At 37.4% G+C, this 26,438-nt stretch overlaps 1 protein-coding gene across 1 annotated transcript in view; it reads left to right on the forward strand.

Moving 5' to 3' along the window:
• LOC149285327 (intraflagellar transport protein 74 homolog) overlaps positions 1–26,438 on the forward strand; it is a 35,525-nt gene that overhangs the window by 836 nt on the left and 8,251 nt on the right. Inside the window, exons 3-14 of the mRNA XM_089495477.1 lie at positions 294–342; positions 726–824; positions 3,160–3,220; positions 4,698–4,757; positions 5,245–5,306; positions 13,106–13,244; positions 14,452–14,514; positions 19,351–19,494; positions 19,653–19,693; positions 19,969–20,048; positions 23,230–23,283; positions 25,033–25,130. Coding sequence (XP_089351603.1) covers positions 294–342; positions 726–824; positions 3,160–3,220; positions 4,698–4,757; positions 5,245–5,306; positions 13,106–13,244; positions 14,452–14,514; positions 19,351–19,494; positions 19,653–19,693; positions 19,969–20,048; positions 23,230–23,283; positions 25,033–25,130 — 950 coding nt within the window. The remainder of the gene's footprint in view (positions 1–293; positions 343–725; positions 825–3,159; positions 3,221–4,697; positions 4,758–5,244; positions 5,307–13,105; positions 13,245–14,451; positions 14,515–19,350; positions 19,495–19,652; positions 19,694–19,968; positions 20,049–23,229; positions 23,284–25,032; positions 25,131–26,438) is intronic.

The raw sequence follows: 26,438 nt of genomic DNA on the forward strand, positions 1-26,438 counted from the left end.
TTATTGGTGATAAGATCACTTTTGCACCACAATTTCTTTTTGTATATGTTGCTTTGAAGTTTCTTTTAAAGGAGACATTGTATCGTCAAGAAACTCCTCACAGGCCTGATTTTTTATTTTTTTTTGGAGGTGTATAAAAACTAAAAAGGATACATTTTCATGTATTTTGTTATTTCTATGAAAGTGGTATAAATTTCATATTGTTAAATGTGAAACATTGCTTAATTTTGTGAATATTCCATATGAGTTTTACAGTCTGTATTCTAAATGTTTTTCTCTGGTTTTATTTCCAGGTCCCCAAAGACAGATTTTGGATAAATCCTATTTCCTTGGCCTTCTTCGGTATGTTTATGAAAACTAGTACTCGTATACATAAATATGGTTTGACCTTGTTAGTGCTTTCATCACTATAGCGATGAATCAGTTGGCTTGCAAGACCATAGTTTTTTACAATATTATTGAAATTGTTTCAGTAGTCAGAAGTGCCACTTGACACAGTGTATGTTCGGTTCTGTTGTATCTTCTTAACTTCATTGTTAATCACAAAGAATAACCAGAAAGATAGTGAGGAAAAACACATGATTGTTTAATAGACTAATTGAGTGGGTTTACATCTCTAGTTTATTCACTACGTATGTAATATGGTCTCAGTAATTGTTCTATATTTGCATCATCTATTCCTGATTGCTTTTGTTAATTGCTTTTTGAATGTGTGTGTATTCCAGGAGCAAAGTCAGTGAGCTTACTGCAGAAATGAGCAAACTGAAAAAAGAGATTGACACATATAACCAGGAAAACTCTGTATATCTTTCCTACGAGAAAAGGTAAATCACTCATTTTATGTAATATGTTTATTTGATCGTTGTACATGTGATTACAAGATGTGGAAAGAACCCCCCCGCTGCACTGTGGTTATGAGATATGGTAGCTTTTGGATTTGTGCCTTTAGATTGCTTTTCCTATCTTTTGAATATTACTCACACCCAAAGAATCCCCTGGATCTATAACATTCTTAAAACAACGTTTAACCCCTTGATGACAATTGCCGGTCCGGGCACGTCACCGAAAATCGTGACGATTATGACAATTGACGTGCCAGGACCGGCACGTCTTTAAACGGGTGAAAAAATCGATCCGTGATCGATTTTTTCACTCAAACGGTGTTGCTCTAATGCCTCGACATCGAGGCATTGAGCAACACCAAAAAAAACATTCCCGGCCCCCCCCGATCGCTCCTAGGAGCAAATAAAAAAACATGTTTGAAAGACTGCACGTCTTTCAAACATGGCGGCGCCCGCCGCCGAAAAACGGGTTTAGGAAGCGATCGCGAGTCGCTTCCTTTGCTTAGCTGGTGTTGCTAAGATGCCTCAGTATCGAGGCATCTTTGCAACACCTGTTTAGCAAAGGAAGCGACTCGCGATCGCTTCCTAAATGCTCAACTTACCTTCCCGGTGCCGGCGTCTTCGAAACACATGCGGTGTTTCAAGATGGCGGCGCCCATCAAGCCGGGGGCGGAGCCTGCTGTCATCATCGGGGGGGGGTGTTGCTGGATGTCATGGACATCCAGTGAATAACACCCCTAGTGGTCAGATCACTCATAAGAGTGATCATGATCTGATAAATCAAAGGCAATGTTTTCTAAACATTGCCTTTGATCAGTATTGGATCTGCCTCCCTCCTTCACTTGCTTCTAGTGAGGGAGAGAGACAGATCAGTGTGTTTTTAGGTATTCTCAATAATATATATTATTATTGATCCAAAGGCTCTTATAAGAGCCACCCATTTAATATTAACCCCTTCATTGCCATTGATCACTGCATAAACAGTGATCTTGCATAGTGGCAATTGTTTTTGGGGTTCTTTTTTTTTACATTTTTTTTTACTTTTTATTTTTTTTTGTACTTTTTTTTAGGGTTTTTTTAATTTTTTTTATTAGAGCCATTAACCCTTTCCTTCCCTACTATTTTTGCTGCAATTGTTGCCATGCAGCGGTATACGGCTGAGGAGGCATGTTCCAAATTTGGCCCTTTTGCCCCCAAACAATCTGACAAACCCATGCATGTGGGGTATCAATGTACTCAGGAGATGTTGCTGAACACATATCGTGTTGTGGGACAGTGACATATACCAGGAGCTGTAATTTTACACCTGAAGTACAAAGTATGTTTAAAAAACAGCAAAAACAATTACTATCACAAACTTTGACAAGGGTTGGTGGTAGGATTAGTGCATGGAAAGGGTTAAACTATCAGCATCTAAAATACCCTGGGGTGTCTAGTTTTCAAAAATATATGGTTTGGTGGGGTAAATTTAATTTGCTGGCTTCAAAGATGCCCCAAATACCACATAGAGACAGAATTACCAGATTCAGAGAAAAATGGTTTTGAAATAGCAAAACGCTACTTGTACTTATTGCCCCATAACGTGTAGAAGAAAGCAAAAAAACATAAAAACATTGGGTATTTCTAAACTCGGGACAAATAGTAGAATCTATTTAGCAGGTTTTTTCAGTAGTTTTTTATGATGAATAAAAGATTTTTCAAATAAAAGTGAGAAATTTTTTTTTTTTTTCAATTTTTCGTCATATTTTATTATTTTTATTATAGAAAATTACATCATATATAAAAAATTATGGTGTCTGAAGAAAGCCCTTCTTGTCCTGAAAAAAACTATATATAACTTGTGTGGGTTTAGTAAATGGGTTAAGAGAAAATTACAGCTAAACACAAACACCGCAGAAACGATAAAACAGCCATTGTCACGAAGGGTACAAAAAATAGAATCAGCCTTTGTCACGAAGGGGTTAAGGCAATAGGATAAGTGTCTCATATTGTCATTTTGGCTGTGACTGTGACAGTTTTACTCAACTGAGCAAGGTGTATTTTCACGGTACCTAGAGACAATGGGAAAAACATGAAAATAACATTGAAAAGCAAGCCAGTATGATATATATAATATATATATAAATACATATACACACACACACACACTTGGAAGTACAACTGCCATGATAATGTGTAAAATAAAATATTTAAAAAAACATTCTACATCCCAGTGAAATCATTTTTTATTTTATGATTGATAGTCCTTTATACTGTCACATTTGTACATTTAATCCAGATATTTGTTGTTCTTAATATTTGCTTATTATATTTGTAGAGCTGAAGCACTTGCTCTTGAAATCAAGGAACAACAAGGACAGCTGGCAGACTATAACATGGTACAGTTACTTTTATAATTACAATTGTTAGAAACAAAATTTGTCTTTGGATATTTTACGTAGTCTCTTCTTCTGTCTTGTGGTGATCTAAAAACGTATCACTAGGGTACCATAGGCACAGTTCTTAAAATACTTGTAGCTGTTGTGGTGGTTTTTTTGCCCACTGAATGAATCAATCTGATGACGTTAAACAAACTCTCCTCGCATTAACTTTGCATTATACAGAGCCAGCTCTTGCTTTAAAATGCTCTGTGAAGTAGAGGACTGCATTGGGATTTGCGGGACTTGCGGGCGGTCTTGCTGGTGTTGCGGGTGGGAGCGGGCGGTCAGGCACTGTTCCTGCGGGTCCCGGTAATCCTGCGCAGTCCCGCAAGGCTGCCTTCGCGCTGCTCCCTCACAGCATCTCTTCTCTTGCTCCGCCCAGGAACCCAGTCACGTGATGTGACGTCACTTCCCGCGACTCTGCTTTATATTGCAGCATTTATAGCCTGATACATACATAATTAATTAAAATGTATTTGTTTGGGAAACCCTCAAAGAGTATCTGTTACCTTTTTCAAGTCTTACATTTTACAGTTCAGTATACTTAATAAATGTATATAGTACATGTGTGTTAACACACACACATGCACATACACATTATATATATATATATATAAGAATGCAAAAAAACAGAATGTTGCAGAATCTTGTAATACCTTTTTTATTGGACTAACAGTATTTAAAATAATAGACGAGCTTTCGGGAGTCCTCCCTTTATCAAGTCAAAAGCATTTCTGACCAAGCAAGTGAAAAACACAGTTTAAAACTGACCAGTATACACCTTCCTTATTTATGTATAATTTTCAGTGATATAAACTTCCTGTTCTCAGGATCCACATGATTATTCGGCCTATTTGGTTTTTCTAAAAAAAATGTCACTGGTCCCATCTATATTGGGTCTTTTAAGCAGGTTTCATACTGCTAATGGGAAAAATACACTGATTTGAAAAAAAAAATATTGAAGCTGTGTTCTGCTCAAATTTCAAAGACATTGCCCTGTCCCAAACATTAGCAAATTACAAGCAACAGTGGACTGGGCCCCGGGCTTCTTTGGAGCCATTAAAAAATCCATCCCTACCTGGCCAACAGGAGGCTTGGGCTTTACGGACCTTCTTCCATGGATGGACATGGTCCAGAACCAATAAGCAGTAGGGACAACCAAAAGCCCAAGACGCACCACTCCCACTCAAAAAAGTCTTTATGTTCAGGCTTACACCCTGGGACCTTTCCAGTGACAAAACAAAAAGTACAAAAATGATCACTGACCATAAAGGCTCCATCCTACAGGCTCTTATTAGCTATAGATATTTGAATAAATATAGTTAGTGAAACCAAAACCTCTGTAGATGACGTCACTCTTTTTTTGGCAGTAACTAAAATGTAAATTTTGTAAAAATGCTATAATAAAAAATGAAAGCTACAATTTATATTTTAGCTGGTGGACAAGCTGAATACCAACACTGATATGGAAGAAGTATTGAATGATTATAATATGGTGAGTAGAATGTAGCAAGTGTAGTTAGTGTTTGCTTAAACACTGACCAATGTAACTTTGGTAGCTTGGGATATTTACATTTTTGTTTAAAAAGATTTGAGGACTAAACCGTCGATGTCTTCGTTCTGACCACTTCCAGATAAGATCTGTGAATGGACCACATCTTTAGTTCTGAACTAATTTAGTCTCTGCAGCACAATGAATTTAATGTTTCTATGCCTGAATGCAAGATCCCCCAAAAATATATGTTTGGAAATATTTACATTTAAGATCAAATATGAATTCTACATAAATAAAATAATAATCTCTTCTGTTCTGGAATTTCAATTTATTGAAATTTTCCAAAGACATACTTTATAATATTGCATATAAGCTATAAGAAAGTTGTTTTTTTTTATTGTTTAGACCTTTTTAAAAAATAGTTTGCCAATAAATACAGCAAACAGCTGGATTTTATTTTTAAATAATAGTTATCATGTTCTTGTAGCTAAAATCCCAGAATGATCGAGAAGAACAAAGCATAGACGTTATCTTCACGGAACGAAAAGCGTAAGTAGTAGTAGAGCCTTAAATCTTTATGATAGCTCAGTTTTCATTTCTTTTCTTTTGTAACTTGAATGTGTGTTATTGACAGTAAGGTATTTACTGTGTACGGAGTCCTACTTAAAAGACTTGTGCCAATAGCAGGAGTTTGGGTGAATTGGTTAAACTTCCCACTCTGGGGTCAGTGCCAATATCCTGCACTAGGTGGCGCCAAATCATCCATCAAGCAACGTGATAATTACACAAATTTGAGAGAGTCCTTTTTACAATGGTATCTTTTTAGAATGATTGGCTTGTCTATATTTTCTATACTTAATCAGGTAGAGGATGTACTGTTGGTTTAGCGTTATGAACAGTATCTTTTAATGGTGTTATGGAACATGTGTGATATATATATATATATATATACGTTATAGGTGCCGATAAAACATTGACACTCTCTAATATGTTGAGCAGATAACCCTTAGCAGATCAGTCATGTTTTGAGAAGTTATTCGGTTGCTGTGGCCATAACCTATCAGTGCCTGCTTTTGTTTGTCACAAGTTCCTAGCAAAACATGATGAATGAGGCAACATTTTAATTAATTAGGGAATTACTTTTGGGAAGTGACTTACATGGTAAGTGAAAAAGAATAGGTGTAATTATTGAGGAAAATTTGGTTTTGTAATGGACACAAATTTATAGGTTCCGTGAAATAATTTTTGTGTATTTTTCCGTAAGTACAACCTCTTTTGTTTACATCTTTGAAAAACATATGAATTTCTTCTAAACAGGACTCATCCTGTTTTTTCCACTTTCTTTAGCACTTTTCGGTGCTTTTGCACTACCCGCTCTCAATGCTGCTGGTTTTAGTTCTTGTCCTTCCACACATGGCTTCTATTTGTTAGAGTAGAAGGAAGGAACTTCCCAGAGTGTAATAATAAACAATCACACTTGGCTCAGGTGACGATATTGAAATGCTTAACATGCGGAACAAATACAAAAGATTCCCATTGTTTAATATATTAAACTTTTTGCTATATTTCCTTTTGTCGGTGGGCAAATGCATCTTTAGATGAAACAGTCCGGAGATTGCCTACGCTGTAAAAACCATTGAAACAAACAGGAAACAAAACTTAATTAGTAATAACTGGTAACACATATTTAAATAGCATGTCCAGAATGCTAAAATGCTTACGTACTATGATATTTATACCCTATACATTAGTATACCTTTTAAATGGAAACACATGCTATATATTTACATTGTAAATAAGAATTTTGGAGCGTTCTTCTTAACTATTTGCTGTTGCGTTGCGTTCGTCAATGTATTTGTCTTCAATAAATCCGTCGTCTTCTTCCACAAACGAATGTGTTTGCTCAAAAATCACTATGGTTTTGTCGGCATCCATGTTTTTGTCAACTGTGCTGATATCTTCATCAACATTAAACTCTTCTTCAAACATGTAGGGCTCTTCTTCCTTCAAGCGGTGATGATTGTAACTTAACAGGTAGTCGTACCACTTCGGAAACTTAATGGCAAATAATATCAATAACGAGGTAATGATGCCAACAATCAGCACCCCCACTAGGAATCTCCAGGTGTTCCCTGTGGAGAGAGAATGATGTAACGTCGGGTGATCTCATTCACATACTTATACATTATGAAGTGATATTTTCTAACAGTCTCAGTAGACAGATTAGTCTAACATTGGCTTAAAATTATTATTTATTATTATTTTATTAAATTCCATAGCGCTGTATAAAATCAAATGTATTGATACATGTTTCAGTTTAGTGTAAAATAAATGTGATGGAGCATTGTTCTGGTTTCGATTTTTTTGATGGCCAGCATGTGTAAAGGTAGCTTTCTGTGTATGCAGTGCATTTGCTTTCTACAGACTTCCAGCGACATACCTTTCTTTGGCGGACTGGAAGTTCCGTTGAACGTTGTAGCCAAAAGAGCTGAAGTCAAAGCTGGTGCAGAGGTCACAGAGCCGTTAATGCTGCCAGTGCAGTTAAGCTGGTCGCTCGCTACGTCTTTTAGTGCCTTGATCGTGAGGTTTTGCATGCTTTGAGGTGTGGCACATAGAGTGGAGGCCTCGTTTTCTACAAAAGCAACACACTAGCAGATACTATGTCAAAAGTATTATTTATAGTCAGCAGAATTTAACTAATGAGTTACTAAGTAGATATACTCAGCTTGCTTTATCTGAGCCTCTGTTATACGTCCCACGTCAGGTGAAATAAGCTCAGTGTGTGTGGTTTAAAGTAACATTATCAACTCTAGACTCTTTCGTGCTGTGAACTCAGTTTTCTACATGTTTATACATAATCATTGTATGTTCTCTGGAAAAAATGCTGTTGACGATATCTCTTATGGCACCTCATGGTATTCATTTTTATGTTCATTCATCAACATTCATTCCCGGCTTACCAAGTATCACCAGGTCTTCATTCAGCCACGCTGACAAATTGAGCAGGGAGCAGTCACAATTCCATGGATTCTCATACAACCTGACTTTTATAGTACGGTTCAGTGTCTTTAGTGCCTGCGTTATATCCATGCCAGATATTTGGTTGGAGCTGAGATCTAAGATGTTCAGGTTTTTCAACCCGTCAAATGACCTTTCGCCAATATTATGAATTGAGTTATTTCTGAGTACTAAAGCTTCAAGTTTGGAAAGTCCAGAAAAGAATTTGTCAGGGATGCCAGTGATATTGTTGTCACTAAGGTTTAGCTCCGTTAAATTGGGATAGTTGTTTAAAGCTTGTCGGTTGCACTCATCCAAGCTGATCTGTTTTTGAGCCAGGTTGAGAACGGTGGTATTCCTATCAAGATTCGTAGGAATTGATTTGTCCTCATGGGTAGAGCATTCTGAAATCTATAGATACAAATAGGTGTTCATTCATTCTACGGAACATAACCATTTTATTTATATCACTGCTTTACCTTAACTGTTAAGAAATACTGTGTTTTATTGTGATGTGTATACAATATGTCAGTCCTCCACCACCTACCCAAGCTTTACCTAATTCCAGAGCTCCTTTTTTAAGTACCATATTACCCCTTTTTGCCAAAATAGTACCCTCCAATGTACAACTTTATACTGTACATTCTCTGTACCCTCTATACATTTTTCTTGGCAAATACCATTATATTTTGGAATCGAAGAGCTACCCTTTTGTTTATACTTTTTTCTGTCCAAGTCTGAGCACTGATACGTTGGACCAATGTTCCACGTAGGCATGTTCTTGAACTGTGTTGAGTGGACATAACATCAATGTTAATGTCTTTAGCTGGATGATTATGGGAATGCACGACCAGTAACCATCTTCAGTGGAAAAGTTTTGATGAGAATCTTATATACATTATATTTTAGCCTGCCTGCTAGTATCGCTGGAATGGCTTAGAGTGCGGGAGTGATAGAGGATCGACCTAGATTTTCACACCAAAACAATTACATGCGTTACTTACATTTGTCATTTGGGCAGCAATGCTTCCTATACAGCTCATCAGCAGGAGGATGTTCATATTCACAGCCTAATAAAGAAATAAAAGCTTGTAGGGTCCACACACAGTGATAGGAAGATACATGGAAAATATGTACTAATGCTGCTTTACAGATCACAGGTGAAATCTTATATACCGTATTGGCTCGGATATAGGCCGCCCCCGTATATAGGGCGCACCCTAAAAGTTTGGTGCTTTTTTAAAGAAAAAGTTTCTGCCTGCCCGGCGCCTGGGACTGCATGTCCCGGGCGTCGGGCGCTAGACCCCGAATATAGGCCGCACCCCCACTTTAAAGACTTAAAGTGGGGGGGGAAAGTGCGAGCCAATACGGTATATATATATATATATATATATATATATATATATATATAGCGGACTGTGTAATTTGAGAGCAACCGCAGAAGGGCCACAAAAATAATGCATGATCCTACTACCGAAACATACCATGATTTATATGTAAATTTATAGAAGAAAAAAAGGGAAATCTGTCAAATAATAAAAAAAAAAACCAAAGAGAGATCTTTAAAAATACGATTTGCAGAACTAGAGGCCATGATTTATAGTTAGGGTATCGAAACATGGGGGGTAATGTGGAAAAAAAAACAAACTACTTTACTAAAAGGGTAGTAGACAGCTGGAGTGACTGTCCAGCAGCGTAACAGTGTGTACATAGACTTAACCTACAGAGCTAAAGAAAAGCGATTCGAAAAGGACAGATCAGATGGTCTAATTAGCTTTTTCATCACTGTGTTTATATCTGTGTATCGGATGATTTTAGTTTTACGGTTAAAGTAAATCTTTTGTTTGTTTTTAGTTATTAATATTTATATAGTCACCACAGGATGCTTCATTGGCTCTTGTCTGCCTGGTGTAATGTTTGCAAAAGTGATCTTGGCGACATAACAACCAATGCACTTTTCCAGGTGGATCACGGTGATAATAGAAATTCTATACTAGAAATTATAACTTAACCATTATGTTCTCTACAACCATTAAAAATAAATACATTATTTTATTCAGAGCAACCAAATGAATACATTATTTTATTCAAGGCAACCAAATAAGTCTGCCTTATTAAGCCTTATTTATAATCTATTCATCAGCCATGTGCCAATTTATTAATTATAATAATATAAGAAAATATACTTGAAGTGAGCTTAAGTAATTTATTTAGGGGATGTCCAGTGATCTGTTCATTTTGAGTGTTTTGGACCCCTCCATGTCTCACAAACACTCTTTCTAGATGTGTAGGAAATTTAGCACGTCTCAATGTTACTTTGATTTAGCATTATTATACTTTGTGAAGTTTTATTCCTGTCTATGTGTTTTAGTTGTTTTAGTATTTGCTATGACACAATCACAGCTAGTTCACACCGGCCCTACCCTTAAGTCACACAATAAATAATTGCTCTTTAGTTTGTTGACTTTGCTATAACTGTTTTATAGCTTTTATTAAAATTCCACCTAGCTAGCCTTGAAGGTTTGCACTCTACAGTGTAAAACTATTAAATGTCGATTCCACAGCTAATAAGATCCTCCTTGAAGGGGTCTCGTCAGCGTACCCTGTGTGTAACCCTGGTGCCTTAAATGTATCAGGTGTCTGGGGGCCAGAGCCCTCTGCAATGTCACTGAACGTGAAGGAGCTTTAGCAGATTCTGGCCGGTCCTCTAAACGCAGCTTCCAAATTAGACTAGAGGAATGTCAGATAATTTTTGCATCTTGGCTCAATTTGAGTCTTTGTACATTCTGTGGGAAGATGAATGTCAAGCATGGTGATGTACTATGAGCTAGATCCAAAGGCACTGCAGTTTCATTAAAGTCCCACAGCCAATTCTGGACCTATATATACCGTATATCGGGGTGTGGGTGTATATATATATATATATATATATATATATATATAACCGTATATTACATTACATTTATTCATATAGCGCCAGCAGATTCTGTAGATTCCGAGTCAGAATATTTTAAAATCACCAGCAATAACAAACCGGTACAAAAGGAGAAAAAGGCTATGCTAGTGCAAGCTCAGAATATACATAATATCTATAGCCATACATATAGGTACGTCAGCAAAAATCCATTCTTGCCAGGAAGGTATCCTCTGAAAGATCACCCAATAAAAAAAACATATAGTTTAAGTTTTACCTTCTTGTAGCTATATATGTGTGTGTGTGTGTGTGCGTATGTATTTATATAAGGGGAGCCTGTACAGCCTAATTATTACTTATGCATCTCTAGCCCTATTCTGTAATTACATCTCTCTCATATAGATATATATATACTTACATACATACACAAATACAAACACACGTTTCAGTGATAAGTACATACAGACATACTGACACTTGTTTGAATAGCAGTAGAATAAGCAAATGCTTTATATGAAGTGGAAGAAGGTGTTTTAACACGTATATTACATATTTTGATAAATAATGGTATTAGACCCTAGATGGTACCTAGCCTTTTATGCATTGTATTTCTGCATGCATTTGTAAAGCCATTTGTGCGCTCGCTACTACTTCCAAAAGGAATGAGTTTTGAGTCAGACTTTGCTTAGAGAAACCAGCTCCGGAGATAAGGGATCAAGCAGCCAAGCAAGTTCATGCTTTTCTATTTTTTTCAGCGAATGGATCAAAGACAAAATCAAGGCTCAAAAATGAATATCTTGACACACAGATAGGAAATAACATGTGAATGCGATCTAAGTATTAAAATCACTCAGTGTCTTACCTTTTGGATGATTTCTTGCCTCAGCTCGACGTGTTATTTGTCTATCGAGGCTCAACCCTGTACATAGACAAGGAGGATAGCAGCAACGGAGCGACACCTTGTTCTGCATTAACCTTTGTACTCGGCAACAGGTGGTAACACTTATTTAGCAAAAGATTGACTAGTTTCTTCTATTGCTATGCTGACCTTAATGCCATAAGCTGCCAATAAGGAAGCTTGGGAACAGCATGATTAGATCTTTTGTTTCCTGACCTCCCAAACACAAATTGGGTTAGTTGCACCAAAGTTTATTATCGTGTATTTTTGAAAATCGAATGTATAAGATGTATCTCCTAAGCAGTGTTGTCTAATATAGATTTCATTTACTGAGCGGTTAGGTGTTTATCAAGAGGTTTCTACAACCGTTTTTATATAGTAAGCCTCGAGTATTAAGCCAGTATCAGAACCTCATGCTGGCGAGTCCCATTAAGGACGAAACAGCTGTCCATGAGTGGTGATCTGGCTACTGCACCTCTTACCAGAGCTTTGTCTAAAGGCTTGTACAGCGGGAAATTACTTTCAAGGGATCCATGTATAAAGTGGATATAGAGACACAGGTGATTATTGTTGACCTTATTTGCATGCACCTACCCAGAATCCCTTGTGGCTGTGGCAGCACCATGAGATTTCTGGGGGAAAAAACAAGCCTTCTGGTGTCGATGAGTGTTTAATGATGCTTCTACTACCCCCTTTTATAGTAAGGTGGATAGATATTACTGTATTTGCTCCATGTATTTGAAGGTATCTGTCCTCAATCAAAAATCTGCCGCTTCTGTATTTAGATGGAAACTGTAGTGAAATATAAGCCGCCTCTTTACCGATACACATTTGAATTTTCAAGGCTGTATCTGCAAAAATGTACACTACTTGCTAAAACACTTAATTACCCAAACCTTGCTCATGAACCATCAAAAAACAGGCACGTCATTTTAGGACAATTTTATACGTTTCCCAGAGCAACAATGGAATAGTGGACAGATTTCATTTTTTTATTGAAATATAATAGAACATTCATGTTTTGTTACATACACAAGGGAACCTATGAAATAACACAAATGAAATAACAACATGTCTATTCCTATTTAAGAGAAGAAGCACAAATAGATATAAGAACTAGGAGCAGGGGTAATCAGTAGTGTGAACTTTCCCCTTGAATTGTGTCCATCTCTCCAATGTAAGCATCGAATGGTTTGCATATGAAAAAGCTGGTTGAGAACATAAACATATGGTTTATTGCCTGTATAATAACGCACGTCTAGGACATTCCTCATACTCTACTAAAAAATAAAGAGTGTTTTTATACGTTTTTCAATGCATGTGAAGGACAGACTGTCTACACGTTGTTTGAATTGTTGTCTAATTTAGCATTTTAATACATAATTAATGTCTCCTTTACTTTTATCCTTGACTGTCACGTCAGTTTTGTTTCTTGTTTTTAAATATATTTAAACACTTTTTTCATCATCTAAAAATATGACGTAATATACTCAGCTGCCTTAATAATTAGTTGACATATTTGATCTCATTGTTCTACAGGAAAGAAGCTCACATTCGCAGGGTGGAAGAAGATATTGACAACGAGAAACAAGCAGCTGAGGGTATAATCAGAAACTTGTCTGAGGAAAAACAATCCATGTACCTTGAGATGAAAGTAAAGAATGAACAGCTCTTAAAGGTGAGGGTGGTTCCCTGAAACCTTCGGTAAACAGAGGATTTCTGTTTTACATGTTGTTCCCTCTCAGGAGACACGTACTAGAGGACTGCATCGGGATGACTGGCCCAGCGGGACCCATCAAAGAACTTGCCGGTGTGGGCGGTTTCTCGGGTGTTGTGGGCAGGAGCAGGTGGTCAGACACTGTACCTGTGGGTCCCAGTAATCCCGTGCACTCCCGCAAGGCTGCCTTTGCGTTGCTCACACACAGCATATCTTCTCTTGTTCCGCCCAGGAACCGAGCGAAAAGAGACGCTGTGTGCGAGCAACGCGAAGGCAGCCCTGCGAGAGTGCGTGGGAAATCTGCAGTTTAGGTAAGAGGAGTTTAAGAATGAGTGAATGAATGTTTGTGAAAGATGTTTGCGGGAGTGGGCGGGATTGGACACATATGTTGCGGGAGTGGAACACACACATTGCGGGAGCGGGCGGTAATGGTCAGAAATTCAGCGGGCTCTAACACATACCACTGACTCAAGCAACATGAATGACCATTCCATGGCTATGTAGTCATGAAAGAATAATGGTGCATAGGACAGAATTGGCCTAATGAAATACAGGGGATTAGAAAAGACTTCGCTCCAAGCATTCGTGTAGGACTCAGGTGTAATTTCTTTAATAGAAAGGAATCAAATAAGCAAAACAAGGTTTGCTGAGAGTGTCTGGGTTGTTTGAGTGTAGTTATTTAAATATAGTTCTGTTCATAAAGATAGTAATGGCCCAGCTTATGTACATCCAATGTAAAACATCATATATATATATATATATATATATATATATATATATATATGTTAATCTTATCTTCTGTAACCCGTGTCCCTCTTTTGGTTTTCAGTTGTCCTACATATCCTGTTTTCATCCTTTTGCTGTGAATGTAATTGTGGGATTTTTTCCAGTCTCCATTTTAGCTAACCTTTTTTTTGCTTTTTTAAAATGTATTTATTTGTTTTTGTTTTTTTTACGAATTCTTGTATTTTTTGTAATTTGTCTGCTCCCCGTAACCCTATATTGGCAAATCTCCAATTTTTATCTTAACGGTTCATAGCGTGGCCTTTTTTGTAATGAAGGCTATTGAAAATATTAAATGCTTTTTTCAGAGAATTTCATATTCATTCTCACAACAAAACAGTTTGATTGTATCGTAAACTAATTTGGTGAATTTCTTTTTCCTCAGGAGCTAGATATTCAGCAAAACGAACTGGATTCACTCAATGCAAAAAAACAGGCTCTGGAGAATGTAAGTACTCACAGTATAGTGTGAGCTTTTCTTAACAAAATTATATATATATATATACCGTATTTGCTCGATTATAAGACGAGGTTTTTTTCAGAGCAAATGCTCTGAAAAATACCCCTCGTCTTATAATCGAGGTTGTCTTCTAATCAGACCTCGATTAGGTTGCCAGGCTGCTTACCGGTGCTTTGGTCGCGAGCAGCGTCTCTTCTTCTAGCAGCAGGAGAACAGGAAGCTAGTAGTGATGTCCGGATCATGAACGAATCGTTCATTTGATCCGGTTCTTTTTAGTGATCCGGATGAATCGGTTCAGTAGACTGAACGGTTCATTTGTAGCGGTTCAGTCTGTGAATCATTCAGCTGTAACCTGATCCTAGAGCTGTGAGTCATCTGCAGAGCACTCAGACACAGACTCTGGGGTCAGGTTACAGCTCATTAATTCACAGAGGAACGATGACTCATAGAGTCAGAGACTCGTTCAATGATTCGAATGGTCCGAAGACTCGAATGATCCGAAGACTCGAATGATCCGAAGACTCGAATGATCCGAAGACTCGAATGATTCAAATGATTCGAATCTTACAAGGATCCGAATCTTACAAAGAATATTACTGATACCATACTTTTATAAATAAATACATTAATAATGTTCACACTGCCCCCAGGATTTAGATTCCCCTAAGTTTGCCCCCCTTTACCTATAAGTGCACCTACAGTTAACTTTATTAAATTAATTAAATTAACCCTCAGTCATCAACATAAAATTAACCCTTATACCCCATCAACCATAACTGCCCCTGAAATTAACCGTAAAGACCCCATTAACCATAACGGCCCCTGAAATTAACCCTAAATACTCCATTAACCATAACTGCCCCTAAATTAATTGCATGTACTCCAGATAAATTACCTAATAAATTGGTATGGTTGATGGGGTCTTTAGTGTTAATTTAGGGGCAGTTATGCTTAATGGGGTGTTTAGGGTTAATTTAGGGGCAGTTATGCTTAATGGGGTCTTTAGTGTTAATTTAGGGGCAGTTATACTTAATGAGGTGTTTAGGGTTAATTTGGGGGCAGTTATGCTTAATGGGGTCTTTAGTGTTAATTTAGGGGCAGTTATGCTTAATGGGGTCTTTAGTGTTAATTTAGGGGCAGTTATGCTTAATGGGGTGTTAAGGGTTAATTTTAGGGGCAGTCATGGTTGATGGGGTGTTAAGGGTTAATTTTAGGGGCAGACATGGTTGATGGGGTGTTTAGGGTTAATTTAATGGTGAGGGTTAATTTAATTAATTTAATAAAGTTAGCTTAAGGTGCAGTTGCAGGTAAAGGGGAATGTAAATCCTGGGGGCAGTGATTATTAATGTATTATTATAACAGTATGGTGATATTCTCTGACTGATTCGAATCCCAATGAAGGCAGAGAGTCGTTCAAAGATCCGGATCTTACAATGATCCGGATCTTACAGTGATCCGGATCACTGTAAGATTCGGATCCCTGTAAGATCCGAATCTTTGAACGACTCTCTGCCTTCATTGACATCACTGGAGGCAGGGGGGAGGATTCATAATGAAAGGGGCGGGGCCAATCATTAGTGTGCCTGCACGGAGTTACTGGAAAACAGTAACTCCTGTGAGTCACACTGAGTGATCCGAAGATTCGGATCATGAATCGGATCATTTCAGTGAACGAATCGAAATGATCCGATTCACTTTAATGATCCGAACTTCCCATCACTAGAAGCTAGTAGAGTGTCACATAACTCTGCCTCCCCCCTCCTTCCTCTGGGGGCGGGGCAAGAGAAGTTGCTCGCACAGCCGGGCCCCTACAGAAGTCTGCGAGTGGGATATCTGCAGTTCAGGTAAGGGGGTGGGGGAGGGTTTTTGAGCAAGTATGTGTGATTAATGGAATGAATGAGTATTTAAATGTTTGTGAATGAGTGTGTGTGTGATAGCATGGGTGTGTAAGGTGGGTGGTGGTGGTAGCATGGCATGTGGCATCACACTCCTATCATCCCCAGGTTCCAGCATGTACTGGCTGCCTTGACTTGATAGGAGTGTGATTGTTGTTAGCACTTATATATATATATATATAATATATATATATATTATATATATATATATACCTCCAGAAATGCCTTTTAACCCCCTATATGCCACTCTGCCCCATTAAATGCCTTTTAACCCCCTATATGCCACTCTGGCATATAGAGGGTTAAAAGGCACATCATGGGGCAGAGTGGCAAATAAGGGGTATAAGGCATTTCTGGGGGCAGAGTGGCAACCCTGGGGGCATATGTGCATAACTGGGGGGGCAGGTTGGCAAATAAAAGGAAATAAAAAAAATATATAGTTTTCACAATCATAGCTTTTATTATATATGATTCATGTTTACATGTTTTATCCCTAAATTAATATTTAGATTTTGGGGGGTCGTCTTATAATCAGGGTCGTCTTATAATCGAGCAAATACGGTATATATACCGGTGTGTGTGTGTGTGTGTATGTGTATGTATATATATATATATATATATATATAGACACTTGCATATGATATCATGCTGATAAGGTCATGTAAATGAATGCACAATGAGAAGTGGGTGATATGTTACACCTGCATTATCTCCCATTTATCATGAGGTGAGATGTTTCAGACCTTTTGTACATTGCTGTCAGACGGTTAATTTAACCCCTTGATTCTGTGTGACAACTCTACTCACCGATGTAATGGATACGTTAGGATAAATTTATGGCTCTGCCCTCTGCAAGTTGCATAGAGGCAGATAAACTACTCCGTTTTATGGACACAGTGAGGAAGGATGACATGGCACTAGAGAGCACACTTTGTACACTATAATTGTGCAAGTAGAAAACGTTATTGGTACATGAGCTAACATTGTAATGGGGGGTAAAATGCGAATATATATTAGTAGCTGACTTGAGGTAAGTTTTACATAATGGCACAAATATTAATTCTTAGGTACACAACATATCCAAAATACAACAAATATGCATAAGGGTTCGGATAAAACTGCAGCCTCCGCCGAGTATACTTGAATGTGTGTATGTTTAAGTATATAACATATACTGTACGTGTTGTACTAGATCAGTGATGGGCAACCTTTTTGGCGTGGTGTGTCAAAAATCGGCAAAAAATCGAGCATAACTCGCGTGGTGTGTCACTTCGACAAAAAAACATGCACCTCTGCCCCCAGGCTTGCCACTCTGCCCCCCTGATATGCCTTCTAACCCCCTATATGCCACTCTGCCTCCAGAAATGCCTTATACCCCCTATATGCCACTCTGTCCCATGATATGCCTTCTAACCCCCTATATGCCACTCTGCCATATAGGGGGTTAAAAGGCATATCATGGGACAGAGTGGCATATAGGGGGGTATAAGGCATTTCTGGAGGCAGAGTGGCATATGGGGGATACACACACATGCCGATTTTTTTTTTGTTTTTAACAAATACAAAAAACATTATACAGTACAAAAAATACATTATTTTACTCACCTTCTACTTGTCTTGACTTCCTGGTAGCTGCACACTGTTCTCCTCTATGCTGACAGGATGCCACTGACCTGACATCCGGTGCTGCAGCAGTCTGAGTGCGAGGGGGCGGAGCTTCCACCTCACGCTGCTCCCATCACTATGCAGCCATCAGACTGCTGGGAATGTAATCTAAATGGCCGGTGCGTGCTGATGCCGCCGGCCGGAGCTACTTTAACACTTTTTTATTTATTTATATGGTAAGCTGGATCGGCTTGCCATATAAAGTAAAAGTATAAAGTATTGAAGCAGAGCCGGCCGGCGGCATCAGCACGCACCGGCCGTTCAGATTACATTCCCAGCAATCTGATGGCCGCATAGTGATGGGAGCAGCGTGAGGGGTGAAAGGTCAGTGCGAGGGGGCGGAGCTTTCACCCCTCACACTGCTCCCATCACTAGACGGCCATCGCACACGGCTGCTTGGTGCACAGATTCTTTCATCCTCGGCGGCCGTGCAGGAGCCGAGGATGAATCGCATGAAATCCTGCGCGTGTCACCCCAAATGGCTACGCGTGTCAGCACTGACACGCGTGTCATAGGTTTGCCATCACTGTACTAGATTATAGCATTACAGTGTGCCCATATATCATATATATTACTACGGTCGGAAAAAATGTTGAAATGTGAAAAGGTTGTCAACCTTGAAAGGTTAAAAAAAAAAAAACATACTTAACTGTCAGCAGATTATGGCAATAACATTTTTGAAGAATCCACCCAGTGCAAATAATATTGCGTAACCATGGCCAGTTAAGTTTGTTTGTTATCATTGTAACCTGCCATTATGTATACCGTCCAAACTTTTGTATGCATTTGTACCTTATTTACATTGGAACTTATTATGCACAGAAAAATGTTCCCTTGGCCCCTGTCACGTGTCATATTTTTTCAAGATGTTTTCTTTTTGCTACCACCAAAGTTTTTAGAGTATTGTGGACATCAGCCAGCCGTTTCAGTCTGACTAGATTCTTTCTGTGCTCCCTGCGTGGGTTTTCTATGCATTCCCTTTTGGTGACTATGCATCGGGCTGGAGTGGATATCGTGTATTTAACCTGTTCTCAGGCACTCTGTGATTATTGTATTGATCATGTTTTGGTATCCCTGCATTAAAGGTCTTACCCCCACATTTAAAGTTGTCAGCTTCCCGTGGCACTGTCTTTCTATCCTCAATTGATTTGTGTCCCTCCTACTGCTTAGCACCAGGATTTCTGATTCCAAAAGCCTCTGATTTGTTGGGAAGCACTATATTGATTCCATATTTTAATACTGTTGTTTTTCTTTTTTTCCCCAGGATGTTGCACATTCACATGTTAAGCAAGAGGCAGTCCATTTGTACGAGAAGCTTTTTGAGTTAGAGTCTCGACGGGACCAAACTATTGCGGAGGATAAAAGCATGGGATCGCCACAAGAAGAAAGAGAGAAGTTACTTAAACAGGTGATTTATATTACATTTCGAGTATTACTTTTGAGTATTATACAGATTACTTTCATCAAGGCAACAAGAAGAGTTTAATATACAACAAAACACATTTGGAGTAATAATTTTCAAACGCATGCTACGTGTCTTTAATACTTTTGCTTACATTTTTTAAGGTGAAAGAAGACAATCTGGAAATAGCAAGCATGGAGCGACAGTGAGTATTTATAAACACTTGACAAAATATATACCCTCGTTCCTACCCACTACCTACAGTTACATTTCATATTGCAGGTGTCTATTTCAAATGAAGTGAATCGCACTTACTGATTATCAGTATTGGGAATAAGCTGTATAACTGATACAACTTAATTTCTAATATATAGTAGTGTTTCTATTCATGGTCAACCAGCAGGTGGACACAATGCTAGTATTTTATCTTAAACTCTGCTCATCAAATTGCACTTATATTTTAAATGTCCTTATTTCAAGGTTAACAGATATGAAGGAAAAGGCTAAGCATCTCAGTGAAGAACTAGGAAGGCTAGATATGGACTTGGAAGAGCACCAAGGTATATTTCTTTTGGTTTATCGCTAACAACTCTGAAAACAACTGCTACTTTAGGCTTTCTGTTACTTTTCACAAAAATACATGTTTTGTTGTTGTTTGTTTTTTGATTATAGTTAAAGGCCAAGTTCTCCAAATTAAAAAAAATTCCCAGTTATGGTTAACATTTTTAAATGGTCTAAGCAGGTGAGCCATTCACATAATAGAATAGACCTGGTCTATGGGTGTTTAAGTGGAGTATGGAGATACATAGATGAGAACATGAAAGACAATGACAAAAGTTATGTAGATGGCAGGTGTCTCTTTAAATATTTTTGGCCTATTTGTTCTCTATTAGTTGTTTCTAATGCCCTTTTTAATCAGTATTTTTTGTCATGCTAGGCTTGCATAGGATACAAAATGAAGAAGTATTTTAGTTACTATCTGCTTCCTCAGAATAGATCATGTCTCCCATCCTTTCTTAAATGAAAAATTGCATGCTCATTTGTCATTTCCTGTCGTATTTAATTTGGAATGCTTCTGTTTGCTTTATGGATTATTATTTAGAAGGTAAGAGGGCATAGCAAAATACCATTTCGTAGCAGATAAGACTTGGTCAGTCCACCCTGCCCATATTTTCCTGTAAAAAAAAAAAACATCAACCCTATTTGGTCCTTGGTCTTGCATGTTTAAATTCCCTCATTGTATTAACCTTTGCCACTTCTGTTGGAAAGCTCTTCCACTTATTCACCACCCTCAGAGTGAAGTAAAACGTCCTTACATGACATCTAAGCCCCTTAGCTGGGCTTACATCTCTTCATTTTAAATACCCTTCCCTCCTGTACTTTATTATTAAATATCTTTATGTGTTTTAAAGTTTCTGTCGAATCCCCCTCCTTGACAGGAGAGTTTGCAGGAGGGTTGTGGTTTCAGCTCCTGAAGCAGGAAAAGCGTGACCATGTATATTTAAATCAATGAGATTTCTTTACCCATTGAATTATGCGTTGTACAGAGACAACTAAGCCCTGAGGACAAACTTGCCAATGTTGGTCCTTCAAGCCACAACTCTCCTGCTAACTCTCCCTTTAGTAAATAAACCCCATTGAGATCCTTTGCTCTTTCCTGGTCACTTTCATCCTGCAGAGCATTTACAGTAGTAGTAGTTCTTCTATGTCTGTATCCTTCTAAAGAGTGGGGTCTTCAGAACTGAACACCTTAATCTATGTGAGATCTGTAAAGTGGCACAACCACCTCTCTCCTTCTGCTACTAATGCTTCTAGCCATGCAACCCATCACCCTGCTTGTATTACCTGCCCACCTTTAACATTATACAGGTATGACCAAAACAGTAGGTACATCATGTACATGCTTGGCATACTTAGGTTCCTCTGGGGAAGGGCTTTCTATAACCTTACCTATATACTGAATAACGTGTAAGTGCTGAATTCATTTTTTTACATTCAAATACTATTTTAAAATATCACTAAGTATTATTGTTACTAATTACCATAGAGTTGGATATTTGTGGAAAATATGCTCAATCCCTTCTAGAAATTGTCTAATTTTGCATTTCATAAAGACACTGCTCAATCATATAAATCTGTGACATCTCCGTTTCTAAAATACAGCAAAAATATTGTCCTCTATGTGACATTTTTTGGGAAATCATTATGCAAAATGGATGTGTTTTATTTAGATTTACTTGCGTGTGTTGTAAGCATAAACTAGAACACCTATATTATTAGTTCAACATGTGAACATATAAATATAGCATGGGAAGTAGTATGTAGAAAGGATGCTTAAGCTAAGATAGGACCAATGAGAACCACTGGAATAGCACATGCTGTAAAACACTTAATTCAGTGCAGCTCAACACAAGCTGAGCACAGAACCAGAGCCGTTAATATATTCAAAAAGTATTATTTTTTTTGAGGTGAGGAAGAGCTGTAGATTTTTTTTTCATATTTTCTATATAGAAGAAGGGAAGCCAGTAAGACATCCTACAGCTGCAAGGAAATCAAAGCCACGGCTCCCATTGGAATGTGTCTTATTGTTTTATTCTCAAGATTAAGGGAAGAGGATGCGGATGCAATCAAAATCTAGTGGCAAATGCCTTGTCAGCAACTATTTGTCTTTAATTTTTAAGTGATTTTGAAGAGGCTATCCATATATATATATATATATATATATATATATATATATATATATATATATATATATATATATATATATATATATATATATACATAACTTATGTAATGGTATTTCTTAGCTACCCCAAGCCTCGAGTATTAAGCCAGTATCAGAACCTCATGCTGACGAGTCCCGTTATGGACGAAACAGCTGTCCATGAGTGGTGATCTGGCTACTGCACCTCTTCCCGAGCTTTGTCTAAAGGCTTTCTTATACAGCAGGCAATTACTTTCAAGGGATCCATGTATAAAGTGGATATAGAGGCAAAAGGTGATCATTGTTGACCTTATTTGCATGCACCTACCCAGAATCCCTTGTGGTTGTGGCAGCACCATGAGATTTCTGAGGGAAAAAAAGCCTTCTGGCTTGTCTGGTGTCTGTACATGAGTGTTTAATAATACTTCTAATACCCCTTAAATTTAAATGGAAGGATTTTCCATTAACCTTACCCACCATAACTTATGTAATGGTATATATATATATATATATATATTTTATTTTTTTTTATTATTTTTATTTTTATTTTATTATATATATTTGGTATATATATATATATATATATATATATATATATTATGCTTTAGTGACTTGGTTAGCAAGGAAGCAAAAATTAGCAAATCAAATACAAGGCCAGATTTCTCACACATTCCGTTTTGCCTCTGTGACACGAGATTGCCTGTTTTGGCCAGAAGTCTGGCAAAAACCTTTTGAACCTTTTGTACATGAAAAGTTGATTAGGTTAGATAGTGAAATACCGTATAAGCTGAAATTTTAGGGTAACCGCTCTGAAAAGAAGTATTTCAAATATCGTAAACACCCAGTGTGTATAGGTGAATAAGCACAAGTATCAGTATTTGAAATGTAATAAAATTGAATTTTGAATTTAATTAGATCCTTGTGTCTTCTGATGCTTCTAATGCTTTTTTTCCTTTGAGTATGATGCAAAGAACTTCTTTTTGCAGGGTTTAATTTCTTTATTGTTGTTAATATATTATATGGATCTGCTTTCACAGGTGAGAAGAAACAAAAATACATGGAGTTGAGGAAGAGAGAAGAGAGCATGGACAGTAAGTGTCTAGTGTTTTCTTACCCCCCAGATGCATGAATATTTGCCTCTTAATGGACATATACATTCAATTTATGTATAGACTGTTTTTATAAGGATATAAATATATATTGCATTCTTTCTATTTTCTTTCTTTCTATTCATTTGAAGCTGGTTTCTTAGTAGTCGTCTCTACACAATGCGTTCAACTGTAAGGTTTCCTCTAAGAGCTGTGATTTTCTATTACTAAATGTTCTCTGTTTCCTGCATTTTTTTTACATACACTATCCACTTTGTATATGTTTTAACCGAACACAATAAACCAAAATCGGTTAATGGAAATACAATGAATAGTGTCCTTTTGTTTCTGTATCTTAGATTGTTAGCTTGCAATACCTCACGGATCTGAGAGTATTATACCTATGTACCATGTAAAGTGTTAATTTTTGGTGCTTTAGGAAGAAATTCAAATATTGGATATATCAGACAATCAGTAGTTGTATTGGATGTGATATCAGACATTTGTCAGAAGTTCATGCATTAGTGTTGATATAAGAGTTCATGTAACAGCGTATTTTTTTCTGTTTACTTACTTACATTAAGTAAACAACATAGTGCCAACTTTGTAGTGTGGAGGGCCACATTTAATTGGGAATCACATTCCATTTACATTTATTGATAGGGAGGGAGATTACATTTAAAATAATGCAGAGCAAAAGCAATGCATTCTTACAAAAAAAAACTGAAAAGCCGTACTGCAAAATGTATTTATTCCTCCATGATCTGAAATTTCTTGCCGCTGATTAGCTGCTTAAGCTGTCCATCAGCACTAAAGTACTTAAAATGAAATCAGTGTCAGGAAAGTGCACGCATTAAATGTATGGGAAGTGCGTTATGCAGCGTTATTATTATTATATTTTATTTATATAGCGCCAACAATTTATGCAGCGCTTAATACGATACATAAATTCAAGGGGTATCGACAAGACGAGAATTGACAGACTAAGACAAACTGATACCTTAGGTGGAGAGAGCCCCGCTCGCAAGCTTACAATCTTGAGCCATCGCTGGATATGGCTGGAGGCGTTTAGCTAGGGCGGAGGGCCGAATGCATTAAGAAGGATTCTGCAGACTGTGCTTTGTTAAGAGCATAAATCTTATTAACCCTTCAAAAGTGGGGGCTCAAGAAATATTACCTACCTGCGACACTGGTCTAGTTTCCATATTTGTTCTCCTAAATATTTAGGTGACAGCTGTATAAACCATTTACATTTTACCTAAGGGAGCCTTTTTTTGTCTGCAAAAGCAATTCTTAGTTGCCTAGCTTAAGGCAAGCAGTACATCCCACCACCTGACTGAATGGAGAAAAATAATCTTTTTTCCAATTTGTACAATTATTGCCCCAATGTATGCCGAAGTAAATAATAAAAGTAATGAAAACTAAATAACAGCCCTCATGTTATTTGTTAATGCAAAGTGTATAACGTCTGCTTGTGATGGGAACATGGCTGCCAAGTGGGTGATCACCCAATCGCCATCCCCACTAACACAGAAAAATGATGCTACTGTGTACAGGATGCATGTGTGGCACACTGGGTCCACTTTCCCAACCATGTTATCCATAAATGGTTGGCAAGGGATAATAGCATTTTAAAAAGGTTTCTTTTGCGTAATATATTTTGTAGGCGGACTAAGATTTGTACATAATCTATAGCTTTATCTATTCAGTCTGCTGCTATAGGTTTATACTTATCTATTCATACTCTTTTAGGTTTTTTCGAAACTTTTGAAGAAAACAAGAATCGGGAGCTCGAGAGGAAGACTGATCTAGAGGCAAACAATGTGACTCTACTGGAACACGTGAGCAGGGTCAGTTTTCTGGTTCTCTCCTTGTGAGCGACAAGGGCAATCCGATATTAAACCATATATGAATTCAAAAAAGTGAACAAAGTGCGCAGAAAAGGATTAAGTACTAAATAATCAATATAATATCAAAATTGTGTGCTGCAAGTCAACCAATGAAACAAAACCCCACCGTTGTTTCCATATACATAAATACGTACAATAAACACCTGGTGACTGGGCTACCTTCACACCCAATCAGTGTGAATATAAAGTGAAAAATTAAAAAGAGTAAAATCAAATATAATAGTAATGCGTGTGGATATTACCTATAGCGGTTATGGAGAAAAATGTTCTTCAAAGAAGGATCTCACATGAAAAATATGAAAAACAAAGTAATAGTGTAATATGTAATAAGTTAAAATAAAAAATAGAAAGTTGGTAATGCTCTTACATTTGGTGGGGCTTCCCCAAGCCCATATATATATATGCGCATTTTCAAAACGAGTGCCCCTCCAAAAGTATGACTCCTCGGGATTAGTACACAGAAGTCAAAGTTGGGGATCGTGGAAATCTTTTAGAAATCTTTAATATAGCTTCTTCACGGGTACATATAGCAAAAGTAAAATATTAAATCAAACGGGAACCGGTAGTTCTTTCTCTCCGCAGTCTTTCTGATGCCGAATCTATTATCGTTAAACCAGCGGCTTTGGAGAAACTCCTGGCTCTTCCTGATGCTGTCAGCACGTATGACGCGTTTTGCCTGTAAGGCTTCCTCTGATACCTGAAACTGACAATTTGTGTTCTTTATAAAGGGGTCAGGGCGTTGAAGTTGATAATTACTTAAGTGTCTTCATTCAACTCTTCACTGTCTTTTATTGTTTAGTCCCAATAAACATACGACGGCAAATGTCCAAATCCGTTAAATAAAAACATAAATACATAAAATACATAGACATATATTGTAGAAAACATAATTTATCATATAGGGCCAGTATGTAGTCTTCAGGTAAGTTTGTAATATTGATTCCCATAAAAAAATATGTCTAAAACCATATTTTCTCAATACATCATAATATCTGCGTATATACATATAGATACAAAATGATTGTTATCCGATCGTACACAAAACCTTAATAATATCTTACAATTCTGTAATTAAATGTCTCTTTTGTATTTGTGTTTATATTACTTACAAAAATGTACTTGTAGGCTAGAAACATAATAAAAAGTCAATAATCATTGGATACAAACTATTCCTTGTGTGTCTATGTCAAATCGCAACATATACTCAGAAAAAGTGACACAATTCAAAATCATAATTTAACCCATTAG

Source organism: Sceloporus occidentalis, unplaced genomic scaffold (assembly GCF_023333645.1).
Source record: "Sceloporus occidentalis isolate IW3139 unplaced genomic scaffold, rSceOcc1.0.p SCAF_80, whole genome shotgun sequence".
NCBI classification, from domain to species: Eukaryota; Metazoa; Chordata; class Lepidosauria; order Squamata; family Phrynosomatidae; genus Sceloporus; species Sceloporus occidentalis.